A 16,528-nucleotide genomic window follows, 5' to 3' on the forward strand; every position below is an offset into this window, starting at 1 on the left:
AGAGCTACATAACTGAATTTTTTGCTATCTGTAAATTATATCTAATTTGAAAACATTTGTATTTCTTTGGGTTTGGAGTTTCAAATTCCTAGGCCATCAAGGGTAAGAAAAGAAGTCTCTAGGCAAGAACAAAGTATTTGGTAGAAAACATTATAAATGAATGCTACGTTTCTCCACCTCCATGTCTTACCTGAAAGGTATTCCCTAGACCAAAGAGATTAGGAAAGAGAGAGGAAAAGAAAATGATCAGAGAGACCTATGGGGCCGGAGGTAAAAAGGCTGAACCAAAAATGGCCCCACAGAAAGGGTTAGAGTCCATGTTCACCAGTAGCCCAGCTTACAACTGAGTGAGCCTATACACTGTCTGCATCTAGGCCATACTGGTAAGACCTTTTCTTGGGCAGCAGATAGCACATTATTTTCTGATGAGCCAGATGAAATGACTCTTGTTTGTGCCACCCCAAGACTTTGCTCAGCTCTCTGTCCAACATACCCCATGTAGGAAAACCCTCCTCCGTGCTATTACATGAGTGACTGCCAGGCACCCATGCTCCCCAGTACTTGTACTTAGGTTGGACTGAATAAAACCATTTGAGACCTGTTTAAGAGTCTGGGCCCCTGTCCTGAAGGGAGACCTAGGGAAGCAGACAGACAATATAACCTGGTAAGGACCATGGCAGAGGCCTGGTACATGTGCTATAGGGGCCCAGAGGAAGATGGGCAGCAAGGGACCCCTGGGAAGCCTTATCAAAATTATACTTTTGAGTCCAAACCAGTAACTCTGTGGTAACTTTGACTTTTTTTTTTGGTGGGCAACTACCCACTCCCACTTTTTAAATCAGCACTCCCTGAAAGGCTTGAGAAATCTCCCTGAGGACAGGAACCATGTCTGTTTATCCCTAGCATAATGCCTGGCTCATAAAGATTTTTTGAAAGAATGTGTAAGTTATTGTTTTGGGGAATATTGAATATTTGCCAAATTCCCTGGGAAGAAATATAAAACATGTTTAGAAAGTGCATGCCAAATTACAAGCCATCCTACTAACAATCCAGTAGGATTTGTCTAGGGAGTTGCATATATTTTTCAACTTTGAAAAACATACGTCCATGCCTTCCCTTCACCACTTCTGAAGCAACAGCAAGCCACGTTTCTCCAGCTCTAGAGAGCCAGGCATTATCTCACTTACTGCTTACAATCCTTTTTTACAGATGAGTCAACTGAATCTCAGAAGGCTAACCGACCTACCCAAGGTCACAAGCTAACTAGAGCCTGGAGGTCTGCTTTTTAAATTCCCACATGCCTGTTAGACTCCTGTCCACAGGCAGAAAGGATCTTTACAGGCATTCTCAGGTTGAGTTCTCCTGCCTTATAGCACTGCTTTTTCAGGCAAGTCTCCCTCAGACTAAACCTAGGTCTACCCAAGGCAAGTTGAAATATCCGATGTACTGGATACAACAGGTGCAAACCAATAAACTCTGTGGTTATTCTGATCTTTTCTTTGCAGGATGAATACCCATTCCCCTTGTTAAACAGAAACTCCCAGAGGTCCCTCCTACAGCTAGGACCCCAGAAGGTCAGTGGCGCTCCCTTTCCTCAATCTTCTTCCTTTAGATGGCTGGCATTCTCACTGGTACTATTTCTTTGTAATATCATTGAGATTTAAAACGTGAAATGAAATGTGAAACTTGGGTGGGTCTTGTCACCATGTAAGCAACTTAAAGCTTGTGTGCCTCCAGGAGATGTGGGTAGTTTCCCAAAGGCTATGGAAATAAGGGACTGGGGACTGGACAAAGCTAAAACAAACTCTTACTGGATTAGTGGCAGTTTGGGTAATAAACATGGCATGTTTAACAGAGGATTATGTTCATATTATGATCAGCAGCATTGTCAACCAATATTCTCAATTTTCAACACTGTACAGAACATGCTAGCCAAGTAAATGACAACTGAAATAATCCTACTTTTGCAAAGGGACATTTTAAACTTTATTAAGGTGGTTCAAAGAATGTAGTAGGAAAAAATACATGCAGTAATAAAGTTCAAGAACATTCTGTAAATGCATTTTTGTTTCTGGGAACGGGACACCAAAATTTTCTCGAGATTCCATTATTAAAACCATAAATAAAATATCCTTTTGCAACTGCTCTGTTGCTATGCTTACCTGGCATTGCTCTGGAGAAGTGGCTTGGAATTGGTAGCAAGCAGTCCAGGGGAGACTAAGGAAGTGAGCAAATCTGAGAGCATTCTGCTTCCTCTCCCACATGTGGCCTGCCCATCAGACCAGGTGAGGTGCAAGGATAATGAGTAAATTTTGCTTTATTGAAGACCACCAAAGATGGTTACTATAAAAATTTCAAAAACAGGGTCCTAAAATGTTTTTCTAGCTGACGCCGTTCCTCTCCCCCACCCCCCAATAAATGTATACATTCTCCTCTAGAAGTAAAAGCAAGCAGCATGGTGCAGAGACCACTGGCCTGATTGATGGCCTGTGTGCCCTGGGTTCCTGTTCCAGTTCCACTACTTACCAGACCCATGACCAAGTGTTGGCTTTCTAACCTCGCTGGGTGTCAGTCTCCTTTGTGGAGGTAGGTCAGAGGGGTGAATGTTGGATCTAAATATCCTATGTACTAGCAATGCCCATCATAGTGACTTCCAGTCACTTAAACAAAACCCCACAAAAAACCAAAACAAACAAAAACAAAACAAGACAAATGACACTTGCTAAAGCACATTCGATCTGGGCAATGTGCTGCTCTACTTTATGGCTGTTCTGTGATCCTCACAATAATTTATATGTGGGTGCTGATATCCCCTCGATTTATAGACCAGGGGAACTAGTCCTGAGAATTACAGTGACTTCCTCAAAGTGACCAATGTTGAAGCATGCAGTCAGGCTTCAAATCCCCATCTCTCCAACACCAGAGCCAACTTTCTTTCCACTTGACCCTGCTCATTTCTGAACTTGGGATAAATCAATTAACAGATTTTAATTTAAAATAAACACAGAGTTCTGTCAGAGTTTTCAAATAACTTGCTAATACCTTGAAAAATCCAGCGTCTCCAGCTATTCTGTCTCTCATTAACATGATCCCATATCACCTGGGAATTAGAAGTGTCTTCATGTGACATGAACTTTTAATCCTTGGCTTGTTCCTTGCTTCCCTGAAGAGTTAGTTCCAAATGGCCCCAGAGAGGTGTTGTCATATGTTAGGATACTTTAGTCAGTTCTGCATGGGCAAGTTTTAGGATGTTTGTCTTTTAAAGCCATCTAAACAACCGAAGGCAACACTTTTTTCCCTGCAATCAACAGGCCTGATAGCCTGTAAAATAAAGGTATAATACAACTCCACTCTTTCTCAGTTCTAAGCTCTTGGCTCCAACGGGAAAAGCCAGGATTTCCATTTCATGAAAAAAGAATAAAACATAAGAGAACAAAATAGCCATGAAATTTTGGGTGTGTGCTTAGATCTGCTAGATAGTTTCCTATTTTGTAGTTATTCCTGTTTCCTGAGTGGCAAGCTGGGGCCACAGGTAGGGTGTAGGCTTCAGAATCAGAACAAGAGTTTAAAAAAAATCCCAGCTCCTCCATGGACACGTTATTGACACTTTCTGAGCATTAGTTTCTCCTCATAAACAGGGGATATTTGCTTTATAAGATTGTTGTGAAATTAAACAAATAACATACGTAAAGAGCAAATACAATACTCCTCTTTATCCCACTCCCAATTAAAAGTAGACTTGAGCAGTCTGCAATAATAACAATTATTTCATTATTGACTTCTAACCTTTTTACTAAGGCAAATAAGTATTTGAGACCAGGTGCTTTAACTCCAGAGTTTGCCCTGTGCCCTGCTCTAGGACATGAGCCATTTAATGAGTTCAGGTGAAAGAATTTGTGACCAATTGCTTCTGCAGGAAACAGCTGCCTGTGAGGGTCATGGCTTATGTGGCTGGATATTTGGGCGACAGAAGGGAGGGTCATGCATAATCCTTTGTTCTCCCATACTGCACAACTAGTACCACTGATTTTCTGCTCCCTGAGGTTAGTTTCCTGACTAGATTAGGCACATTATTATGTCAAAAAAAATGCTTGTTGAATAAATAAACGCAAATAATAAAGTGATCACAGACAGTGTAATCATTTACTTCACGCAGGAAACATTTAATGCTAACCTCATCTCTATTCTCCTCTTAGGGACACTAACACATTAAACAGATTTTTTAAAGCTGTTAATTCTCCACAATCCTCCACCATCCACATTCATTAAATGTTCACCAAAGCATTTATTAAGTACCTACTATTAATCAAGGGGCCAAGGATTAATTATGTTATCCATTACTGACGATTAAACAACAAAGCCCAGCTTATATTCAGCTATGGAATAGACAGTATTTTTCAGGTAGCACTGACTTTTGTGGCGTTAATTTTCTAATTTGCATTCCCTGAACGCTTCCATATTAGGCAGTCATGTGGGCAGACTGGGACAGTGTCCTGTGAAGCCACCCTAGAATTGACAAGGCTGGAGGAAGAGAGAGGATGACATTTGGAACATGGTACCGGGGAAAGAGCACAGGGCTGTGAAGTCAGACAGGCTGAGTCTTGACTGTGTCACTGGTAAGGAAACCTTGCAAAACCTCAATTTCATCATCTATACAATGAGGATAGTCAGCATTTAACTGTGCATCAGCTTTTCCACAGGGTGGTGGGGATACCTAGGATGATGTGAGAAAGTCCCTCGTTGCAAGCATCCTGTGTAGTTACCCAACACAGGGTCTGGCACAAAACAGGCCTTCAATGAACACTAATGTGCTCCCTTCTCTTTCTCCCTGCTTGATCTCCTAGACAGTCACAGTGGGGAGTAAGAGCTTGAGAGTGAGGACCCAAGGATTGCCGGTTTGAGACTGGTTATCTCCTGCACATGTTATGTTTTCTCTCTGTCCTATCTGCCAAAGGCAAACAAGAATGAAATGATAACAGGCACATCCATTGAAGCAAAACAGGTCACAGGAAGAAGATAACACACTCAAGGACAAAGAAAAGTCAACGGTACCTGGGCCCAAATGAGGAGGTGAAAAATTCATGGGAAGTAGAGAAAGGATTTTCTATTTTATAGGAATAGGCTTTTAAAATATTATCACCAATATGAAAACACACAAACATATATACCCTTGTGTGGTTTTAATATTTTCTTTCTTTGCGATTTAGGTTATCTATACAAGGTGGGAACTCCATAGGTTATGGAGGCAAGCTTTGGAAAAAGTTATTTAAAATATAGTATAAATTAATGATATTTAGGCAAAAATGTTTAGCCTGTTAAACGAAGGCACCAGAATACAAAGCTGTGCTTACAACAACTGGCTATTCAAGGCTGTGTGTGCATATGGACAAGGCTGCAGAAAAGATACTGGGAAAACAAAAATAGCAGATTTATTAGGACGGTTGAATTGCCTCACCCTGTGCATGGAATCTAATAGATGTTTAATAAATATTTGTTCAATGTTTAATGAGAAGACTTGATTTTCCATATATTATAACTGTGAAAATTTATCTCCCTTTGTTAGGCAATTATTCAGAGATAATGCTGCCTCTTTTTGACATAATTTTTGCTGTTTTACTTTTTTCCCTTCACCTAATGCATTCCTAGCTCCGCCAAAGCAATTTGTGTAAGCAGAAAAGCTTGCAGACTCTAAGAAAAAGGGGCTTAGTAGACAGAAATGATAAAGGTCACTCATGTATTTCTGATATTTAAAGCCAGGAGAAACATTTGTAGACAAGCAGGATATTGAGTTTTATTCATTAATTGGCCAACTATCCTTGAAAAAAATAACCCCTTAAGGTCTCAGTTGACAGATCTGTGAATGGGGTTAGACAGATGACCTCCTACAGGCCTTTCAGTTACTTAAATGTTAAATGTCAAGATAAAACTTACTAGATCAATTAAGACAGATGTGCCCTGAGGTTTAAGATTCTCCAGGAATCCAAGATGACAGAGTAAACACCGTGCCTGCTTCCTCCATGAACAAATTAAAATTATAACTAGGGCAGCCAGCTCAGTGGTTAGAGTGTAGTGCTCATAACACCAAGATCACCAGTTCGATTCCTACATGGGCCAGTGAGCTGTCCTCCACAACTAGATTGAAAACAGCGACTTGACCTGGAGCTGATGGGTCCTGGAAAAACACACTGTTCCCCAATATTCCCCAATTAAAAAAAAGAAAAAGAAAGAACTAAGTCTTAAAAAAAATTACAACTAAATTACGGAACAATCAACCTGGAGAACCATCAGAAGTTTTATAACTAAGGATAAGAAGCCACGTCAAGACTGGTAGGAGTGATGGAGACGCAAACCAAGTTGGTCCATTTTCAAGTTGGCGGTTGAAAATACAGAGGAATACCTTGGCTGAGGAGGTGCACCGCTGGAGGAGCAAAGGACCCCAGCCCACTCCAGTCTCCCCAGCCCAGAGTACTGGTGCCGGGAAGAGAAGCCCCCACAATATTTGGCTGTGAAAAACAGCGGGAATTGCAACCATCTGGCTGGGATGGAAGGCTGCAGGAAACCCAGACGTCCTCTTATTAAACAGCTTACACACAGACTCACTCACTCGTAGGCACTCACCTTGGGCTCCAGCGGAGGGATGGTGACTTGGGAGGTGTCAGAGGCATATGGGGAGCAGAATGGGGTGTGAGGCTTCGAGGCCAGGGCTGAAGACAGTCGCCATTTTCCTGTGTCGGGTCCTACTCCCGTGCAGCTAGGCAGGCAGCTGCCATCTTTAATGTGTTGAGCCCTCCCCCTATGCTTACGGCCAAATGTGAATCTGATTGGTCTGGTATACTCTGGGGCTCCACCCTGCTGACTCACTGGGACTCCACCCCCCACAACTCCCACAACGCCTGACACAAGTACTCAGGTGAGAAGCCAGCCCCGCCCACATTGCACTTTTTCTTGGAAAACTATAGGAGTCCACAGGATCCAGGTGGGCAACTACTAGCCTCAGTGGGCTCTAAGACTTTTCGTGAGTAGCACTAGGCTCAGCACTTGCACAAAAACAGACTCTACATTAACCTGGTGAACACAACTCTTTCCACACTAGTGACTCTGAGACCCTGCCTCACCCAACTCACGTACTGCATGAGGCTTTATCAGCGGCTGAACTTTAAGGGAGCCAGCAGGTGGCAGCAGGCCTCGGAGTGTCCTGGCTTTTTGCAGAGCTACCCCAGGCCCGGTATTGGTGGCAGACATCCTTAGTTTGCAGTGTGGCCTCTCCCACATTCCTCCAGGTTTATCATAGGCAGTGAAAACTTGCCATTGCTTTGTAGATCCTACCAAGTAGTCCCCAGCTGGTCACAGGCAGTGGGTGACCTAGGCCTGCACCAGAGCCCCTCCCAAGAGGCCCCAGAACCAATATACTTGGTGGTTGGCTTCAGACCACAGCAGAGCACTGCCCAATTAGCCCTACAAGCAGCATACACAAAGGGTAGTCTCAACAAGCACCAGAGCCCATTGGGGAAAATCCCATTCATTAGGGTAAACCCTACACACAGCAGCCCATAAGCTGTGGTCATGGCCAAACCCCACAACCAATCAGTCTGAGGGTCAATCCCACTCACTGATATGCCAACAGCAACCAAGGCTCAACTATAATAGGAGGGCACATACAACCTACACAAGGGACACTCCTGTAGCACCCAAAGCAGGACACCAGGGAGAGTGACAAAGCCCTATAGGGCACTAACTACATAAGGCCACCTGGCCAAGACTGGGAGACAGAGCAAATCTACCTCATACATAGAAACAAACACAGGGAGGCAGCCAAAATGAGGAAACAAAGAAATACGCCCCAAATAAAAGAACAGGAGAAAAACCTCAGGAAAAGAACTAAATGAAATGGAGGCAAGCAATCTGTCAGAGACAGAGTTCAAAACAGTGGTTATAAGGATGCTCAAGGAACTTAGTGAGAAGTTCAACAAAGAGATAGCAAGCAGAAAGAAGAACATAGAAACCATAAAAAAAGAACCACCCAGAAATGAAGAATACAATAACTGAAATGAAGAATGCACTAGAAGGAATCACCAGCAGACTAGATGAAGCAGAAGACTGAATCAATGATTTGGAAGACAAGGTAACAAAACAAAAACAAAAACAAAAACAAAAAAACCAACTGGGAGAGCAAAGAGAAAAAAGAATCCAAAAAAAATGAGGATTAAGAGACCTGTGAGACAACATCAAGCATAACAACATTTGCTCATAGAGGTACCAGAAGAAGAGAGAAAGCAAGGGATTGAGAACCTATTTGAAGAAACGATGACTGAAAACTTTCCTAACCTGGTGAAGGAAATAGACGTACAAGTCCAGGAAGTGCAGAGAATCCCAAACAAGATGAACCCAAACAGGTCCACACCAAGACACATTATAATTAGAATGGCAAAGGTTAAAGACAAACAGAGAATCCTAAAAGCAGCAAGAGAAAGGCAAATTGTAACCTATAAGAGCTCCCATAAGATTGTCAGCTGATTTCTCAACCAAAACTTTGCAGGCCAGAAGGGATTGGCACAAAATATTCAACTTAATGAACAGTAAGGACCTAAAACCAACATTACCCTTTTTTTTCACTCACACCTCCAACCGCCTTCCCATCTGGCAACCATCAATATGTTCTCTATATCTATGAGAGTGCTACCCAGCAAAGCTACAATTTAGAATCGAAGAGACTCCCAGACAAGAAAAAGCTAAAGGAGTTCATCATCACCAAACCAGGAATGTTAGAGGTATTTCTTTACGATGGAAAAAAAGATCAAAATTATGAATAAAATGGCAATAGCTACATATCTATCAACAATTACTTTCAATGTAAATGGATTAAATGCTCCAATCAAAAGACATAGGAGGGATGAATGGATAAGAAAACAAAACCCTTACATATGTTGCCCACAACAGACCCACTTCAGATTGAAAGACACACACAGAGGAAAAGAGATGGAAAAAGGTATTTCATGAAAATGGAAACCAACAAAAAAGCTGGGGTAGCAATACTTACACCAGACAAAATAGATTTTAAAACAGGCTATAACAAGACACAAAGAAGGACCCAGTAATACCACTTCTGGGTATTTATCCAAAAAAACCTAAAATGCTACTTTGAGGTGACATGTACATCCATATGTTTATTGCAGCATTGTTTACAATGGCCAAGACGTGGAAGCAGCCTGGGTGTCTGTCAATGGAAGAATGGATAAAGAGGAGGTGGTGTATATATAAATGGAATATTGCTCGGCCATGGAAGGAAATGGGTTCTTGCCATCCACAGTGGCATGGATGGATCTACAAGGTATTAATATTGTGCTGAGTGGAGTGTCAGACAGAGAAAGACAGATGCAATGTGATTTCACTTATATGTGGAATCTAAAGAACAAAATAAACAGATCAAAAACACTCTCATAGATACAGAGAAGATATTGATGGTTGCCAGATGGGAAGGGGGTTGGGGATGTGAGTGAAAAAAAGGGAAAGGATTAAGAAGTACAAATTGATTGTTACAAAGTAGTCATGAGGATGTAGGGTATAGCATAAGGAATATAGTCAATAATATTGTAATAACTACGTGTGATGTCAAATGGGTACTAGATTTGTTGGGGTGATAGATGGGAGGGGGTAAGGGGACAAGGCAAAAAATGTGAAGGGATTAAGAAATACAAATTGGTAGTTACAAAATAGTCATGGAGATGTAAAGTACAACATAGGAAATACAGTCAATAATATGGTAATAACCATGTATAGTGCTAGGTGGATACTAGACTAGTCACAAGGATCACTTCTTAATTATATAAATGTCTAACCACTAGGCTGTACTCCTGAAATTAATATAAAATAATATTGAATATCAACTGTCATTGGAAAATTAAAAAGGGGGTTAAGATGAAGGGGAATAAGAGGTTCAAATTTCCAGGTATAAAACAAATAAGTCATGGGGATGTAACATACAGCATGAGGAATATAGTCAATAATGTTTTTTTTCTTTTTTTAAAAAAGATTTTATTGGAGAAGGGGAACGACTTTATTGGGGAGCAGGGTGTACTTGTGAGACTTTTTCCAAGTCAAGTTGTCCTTTCAGTCTTAGTTGTGGAGGGCGCAGCTCAGCTCCAGGTCCAGTTGTTAGTTGCAGGGGGCGCAGCCCACCATCCCTTGTGGGAGTCGAGGAGTCGAACTGGCAACCTTGTGGTTTGTGCTCCAACCAACCAAGCCATCTGGCCACCTGGGAGTTGAGTGGCAGCTCACTGACTTCATTCTAGTTGTGGAGGGTGCAGCTCGCTGGCACATGTGGGAATTGAACTAGCAGCCCATTGCGCCGAGTTCACATTCTAACCAACTGAGCCACCCGTCCACCCCTATAGTCAATAATATTCTGATAGCATAGTACGATGTCAGATGGTTGCTGGACTTATCATGGTGATCACTTTCTTTAGGTGTACAGATGTTGAACAACTATGGTGCACCCCGGAAACTCACATAATATTGTATGTTAGCTTTTTGTTTTTAATAAAAATCTGTAAATAAAAGAAAAAAGATGAGCCCTCCAAAGAATTAATATTTGAAAACTTTATTTTCTCAAATGAGCACCAACACAGATTGGAAATAGGAGAGAAACAATGCACTTTTCTCTAATACTGAGTCACTATGTACAAATACAGGAAAAGGTGAAGACAAATTATTTGAAAATAATTACCTTTGTTATTGAAGCAAAGTGACCTGAAAAATGCCAACAACAACAAAAAGACAAACAATAGAAAGTAACAAAACCCAAACCCAACAAATACACTTTGTAAACACAAGCATAAATTCTGTATTGAAAGATAGTCTCTGCAGGTTGGAAAAGGGAACCAACTCTCACTTTCACCAAAATGTTATACAAAAACACACGGGCAGATAGAATTTGGTAAAATGAGAATAGCTTGTCTCACCTTGGCTTTGCCTTTCACTACTGGCAGATTTCATGGTTGTATTTTAACTTTAAAAATTAATCATCTCTTTCCTCTACCTAGAACACTAGCATGGTTTCTCATTTGAGGTGGACTCTTTTTTAAAATACATAAGTTGATTGTGTTCAACATTTGATTTCTCAGCCTCTTACTGAACCTGAGGCAGTTTGACCTTAAAAAAAAAAAAAAAAAGCTGTTTACCAATAAAGTATGTATATTATTTGATTTATGTTCTCTCGACCCAAGCCAGTCAGCGTTTTACATGATGTGGCTTCTACAACAACTGGCGCCCTGGCATATGTGATGAGTATACCACACACATCTCAGAAACACAGATTTGACTCTGCTTGATCTTCACAAACAGCAAGTTTTCCTTTACAGTCTGTAGAAGCTGATCACACAAAGAAAGAAAAAAGAACAAGCTGGCAACAGCTCCATACTCAGGAAAACAAAATCCTCGTGGTTTGTGCTGTTGGTCTACTCAGAAACAAAACCACTACCAGAGAGAAAGTGAAGAAAAACCTATGTGCCCAAGGTGTAAACTGTAGGTGTAGTGTCCCCAATAAAAAAGAAAACAGGAGGCACAATCCAAAGTGCTTTTTGCACGTGCGCGCACACGCGCGCACACACACACACACACACACACACACACACACACTCTTTCTTTCTCTCTCTCAAGATTCTAATTTGTTGGAAATTCTTCCAACAAGATCATTCACTCTACCTTTTTACTAAATTTATTTGATTTTGTGTATTTTCTTCTCTAGCCAGTACTGGTGCAAGAAAAGATTTCAGTTCTCAACCTGGTGATGAGTCTGCTCCTTTGGGAAAAATACAGAGGCATTGCTCTATTGCCTCCATCCAGACAAAAGTGAGGAAATCTATTTTTAAAAAAGAGTTCATTGGTGATCACTGTTTCCCTTAAAATATACTTCAAGAAATGCAGAGGAAACCATAGAATTTAAAAATGAAAATAAAAAGTGCTCTCAGGGGATCTGAGAAAACAGCACCAAATATATTATTTAAAAAATTAAATATTATTTACAAAAGTATATTTCACAAGCAACTGTTTCTTTTATATATATCCACTTGAAAATCTTTTTATAAAGGGGACACCTCTTTTTCACCGATCCACCAGTAAAGTTTCATTCTATCCTATTTCCATGATCTTACTGTCACAGGAGTTGGGGCAGTTCTCGGTCAGGTCCAGCTGACAGTCTGTGAGCGTCAACTTTGGCTGTATTTGATTCATGTCAAATCAGCCCATCAGCAGCCTGAGACCAATACCAAGGGTGGGATGGGGGATGGGGTGTAATCCAGAGCCACCAAGGCCACACGACATTGGGTGGCACAGGGGAGATGGAACTAGAGAGCCTGCGGCTGGACTTCAGTTGAAAATGAAGGCAGCTGCTGGCTGAGGTATAAACTCCATGCCTTTCTCACTTCTCCCTTTCCCCTTTCCTATTCCCTGTACCTCGCCTAAGTTTTATATCGAATTCCAATTCCCTGAACCTACGGAGGGTAAATGGATGAGGTCTTTGGTTATGCTCTGAGTAATTTGGTGAGGAAATTAAAAAATGAACTGACTGAGGCCATGAGTTGATGCATCTCCATTGCTCAGTTGCAGTCTCTCCAATACTACAAGACATTAGATAGACAAGCCACGAATGGAGTTAAAAGTTATAAGAAGCACTTTTGGTTTCATTGACACAAAGGGAAATCTAATAAGTTGGGTTTTTTCCCCCTGTAGTTATGGTAAAACCAATATTTTACTCAGATCTCGCGCATCAAGTATGGCACCATGCACCCATTGGATGCTCAATGGATAGTAACTGAAAAAAAAAATCCAAAATCAGGGTCTCATTGGAGCCTGCTCTGGTCCATGCAACAGAGACCCCATCCCCAAGGAAGAAGTGACACATCGGTCTCTTCTGCCCATTGAAAATCCTAGGGCACCCCATGTCTGGTTTCTAGGTCATCACATTCCATTTTTAGACAGAACACCTACTGTGTTTAATAATCCCCATTTTCTTTTTATGGAAAGGAGTATCAATAGCCAGGACAGTCCCTGAGCAAAGGGGCTAATCAAAATCCATAAACAAAGGCCACTACCCTCAGGAGGGATAGAGAGGGAAACCTATGACTTCTGTGCTGGCAAGCCAGCTTAGGAATGTGAAAGTTGAAAACGTTTTTTATTTAGATCTTGGGCCTGGGAGGGCCTGGGAGCCAGAGGAGCTGTTTCTCTGGGAGCAGAAACGAAATACTTTTTCTAAACCTCAGTCTACTTTTTAGTTATATGGGGAGAATACTTAATCTCCCACGACTACCTAGTAAAGCACCGAAAGATGTGGGCAAGAAGCCTTTGGGAACACAATTTGATTTCTAAGAATGCTTTCGTTTTACAGAGGCAGTCTACTGCTGAATCTGGAGCTACCCTGCCTCCTGTCAGTGCTGCTACCCACCACTCCACTGCCAGGCCAGAACCATGCCCATCTCAGGTCCCCCATTCTGCAATCAGCACACAGAAACACAAAAAGACATCTCCACATGGACGCATTCCCTATGGGAATTTGGTTCAATTCTTAAAATGTCCTGGGTTGGCTGCTTGAATCTTGGTTAATCAATTTTACAGATTCTTATCTCCAAGACTTTTGAGACTTTTAAGGTGAATATTCCTCTAGGGTCAGCCTACTTGAAGAGTGAGATACTGAGAATTACCTTACATAACCTACTCATATCTGAACAATAATATTTTCAGTCTCAGCAATGAAATTAACTCACTTAGATGAGTTTGGGTCATGCACCATGTACTGGCTGAACTGCTATAGAATAGGCTTCACAGTGTTGATTAAATGTAATGAACTCTTCTCTCTCGTGAGCCTTACGAGGGTTTGTTCTCCACTTCCCCGAATATAACAAACTTTGGGTAGGGAAGTGGGGATTCCAGGGGATGGGGAGGTAATATTAGAATTTGTAACTTGAGGTGTGATGTCAAATTAAGCTCTCCCCACTGCTGAACCACTCTGACAGTTTTTTTCCTCCTGCATAACATTCAAGTCCAAGGAGAACAGCGAGGGGCATGAGGAAGCTACCAGCCAACCTTGGGACTTTGTCTTTCACAACCTACAATGATAGAACTGGAGAAAAACACCCAAAACTCTACGCACAAATAATTGCTGATCTCACTGAAGCTATTGCATACCAAAGAGGAACGAAGCAACTAACCTGTAATGGTTCAAATCTAAACTACTCCCGCCATTCCCCCACCCCCACCCCTTCCTTGCCACAATGCTCATTTCTTAGTGAGGGTCAGGGGGAAAGGTCAGACAATCAGAAACGCTAACTGGTTCAACTTGTTTTCTTCTGGCCCAATCAATATTGGAGCCGTTTCTGCAGGAGCTCCCAAACTGCAGCCCCCTTTGTTCCCTTTCTCTCCAATTACTGATTTTACTTGGTTCCTAGTCAAAGCCTTTGGGGTGTTTGAATCTTGCACTCATTGCAAACGGCAGTCCCCTCTCCTCTCACCTACAGGGGCTGAAGAGACAAAGGTGACTGACGAGAGGAACAGCGAGGCATCAGAGTCATCAAAACCCATCTGGGCTCTTCCCCAAGTTACTCACTGCTGCCAAGACAAGCCCCCAACTCAGCCAGGAGAACCAGGCTACTGCCCTGCCAGCTAGAATTAGGGCGACTTCTTGTGCTCACATGCTAACCTGGCACATTTGGTGTCAGGAACAGAGAAGCTTCTGATCAGAGAGAATGCAGTCATGAGGTATTTTTTTTTCTCTTTGTCCTTTTAGACAAGTTGGTTATTTCAAGCCTAAAGTTCCCAGGTCTTCCAGGAGCAGCACAATTTTGTTCCTACCTCTACCCTCCCGTCCCCTGCCCACCCCCGGCACCCTCGAGGTTCCCCCCCTTTCCCTCTTCCTCACACCCCCGTGCTGTGCCACTGCTCTACTGACAAGAGGCCATCAGGCAGCTCTTGCATGGGCCCTAGGGCCCTCGTCAAGGTGGGCTGCCGCCATGCGGTGAGGTGTCTGTTCTTTTCGTTGTTTTCTTTTCAGCCAACACTAGAACAGAGAGAGAAGCCAGGATCAACTCACAAACATATACAAAGCAAAGAGACAGAGGGACAGCGATTTAGAGGCCGGTCACCAGAGAGACGGCGTCAGGGTTGGGGAATGCCCCAGATGGCAAGGCCCCTAAATGGATGGAACCAAGTGTTCAGTCACTCTCTCACGCTTGGGTAGAATGTTCAGTTGGATGGCATTCACGTGGACACTGGGTTGGGTGGCTCTTCTCTGATCAGTCCCAACCATTGTCCTTGATCATGTGTGCTAGCTCAATGATGTATTTTCCTTCTTTATATTTCTGGCTGCTTTCAAAGGCATGTTCCTAGGAAACACAAGGAAGAGAGAAGACACTGAATGACCAAAAAAACAAGTGACTTTTGTAGCAAATGACCAAAAGTGGGGCCAATGACAGGCATCAGGACCATGGAAGCACTGAGAGAATTCCCACCACGCAAGCACACGCTGTCCCTTTCAATTCACTATAGCACTCAGGCAACATTAGGACTTTCTCAGTATCTACAGAATTTAAGTATTGTGAATTTAAATATTCTAAATATTTTCTCAATATTTCCAGTAGAGTTTCTTTAGGGTCTTTGCTCATTCAAGTCTTTGTCCAAATGTCACCATCTCAGTGAAGTCTTTCCCAATTACTCTACTTAAAATGATAACTGCTGCAATCCCTCTCCCCTTTTCCTGCTTTGTCTCCACAGCACTTACAGCTTTCAGACATACAATATAACTTGGTCATCTATTTTGTGTACTGTGTCTCCCACTACTACAGTATACATTTCATGGAAGGCAGAGATTTTCATTTGTTTTGCTCATTGCGGTGTCCCTAATGCCTAGAAGACCACTTTACACAAAATAGGTCTTCAACTGCTGAAAGAATGAATGCACATACATAGCTTTTGTCCTAGGGGAACTCGGTTTCTGACACCAGAAATCTGTCCTATGGTGTATCCATAAAATTTCTGAGTCATAATTGTAAACTGTACTTTTGGTAAGTTAAGAGAAAAAGACACTCAGGGAGCAAAAGTATTGTGGGGCCCCACAGGTCTTCTTTTAATTTCTTATCTTGCTGTTTCTCTGTCAAATGTGTGAAGTCTGTTGTTCCTTCACTGCCTTTCTCTAGGGAGGCAGGAGCTATTTGCACTCCAGGCTGAAGGATCTGGCAGCCCTTGAGACCCAGCCCGCTGCTAGGCCTCCAGAGGGAAAGCTCAATACCAAGCACACGGCAGGTGACCCTCCTAAGTTGTACTGTGGGGGGCCTTCCCAGCTTATAATGAGCCTCACAGAAAGAAGCCCTGCATAGGTGTAGGACAAAGGGCTATTTTACTAGCGGACAGATACATCAAAACATCTTGGTGCAGCACCATTAGATCAGAATCATTAGATGGCTAAGCTGGTTGAACAGAAGCAATGGACATCGGCTCTTCCTCCTGAGTCCCCATGTAAGTAACTAAATCCTATGGTCGATAG

At 42.2% G+C, this 16,528-nt stretch overlaps 1 protein-coding gene across 5 annotated transcripts in view; it reads right to left on the bottom strand.

The window, feature by feature from the left end:
* Window positions 1–10,583: 10,583 nt before the first annotated feature.
* Window positions 10,584–16,528, bottom strand: part of YPEL2 (yippee like 2) — a 58,085-nt gene continuing 52,140 nt past the window's right edge. For 2 of the 5 annotated variants that reach the window (XM_081029969.1, XM_081029971.1), the window contains exon 5: window positions 10,584–15,371. In XM_081029969.1, coding sequence (XP_080886095.1) covers window positions 15,282–15,371 — 90 coding nt within the window. In that variant the 3' untranslated portion in view covers window positions 10,584–15,281. The remainder of the gene's footprint in view (window positions 15,372–16,528) is intronic. The other 3 variants (XM_081029970.1, XM_081029972.1, XR_013992059.1) reach the window with 3 other exon arrangements.

Source organism: Rhinolophus hipposideros, assembly GCF_964194185.1.
Source record: "Rhinolophus hipposideros genome assembly, chromosome: 20".
Classification (NCBI taxonomy): domain Eukaryota; kingdom Metazoa; phylum Chordata; class Mammalia; order Chiroptera; family Rhinolophidae; genus Rhinolophus; species Rhinolophus hipposideros.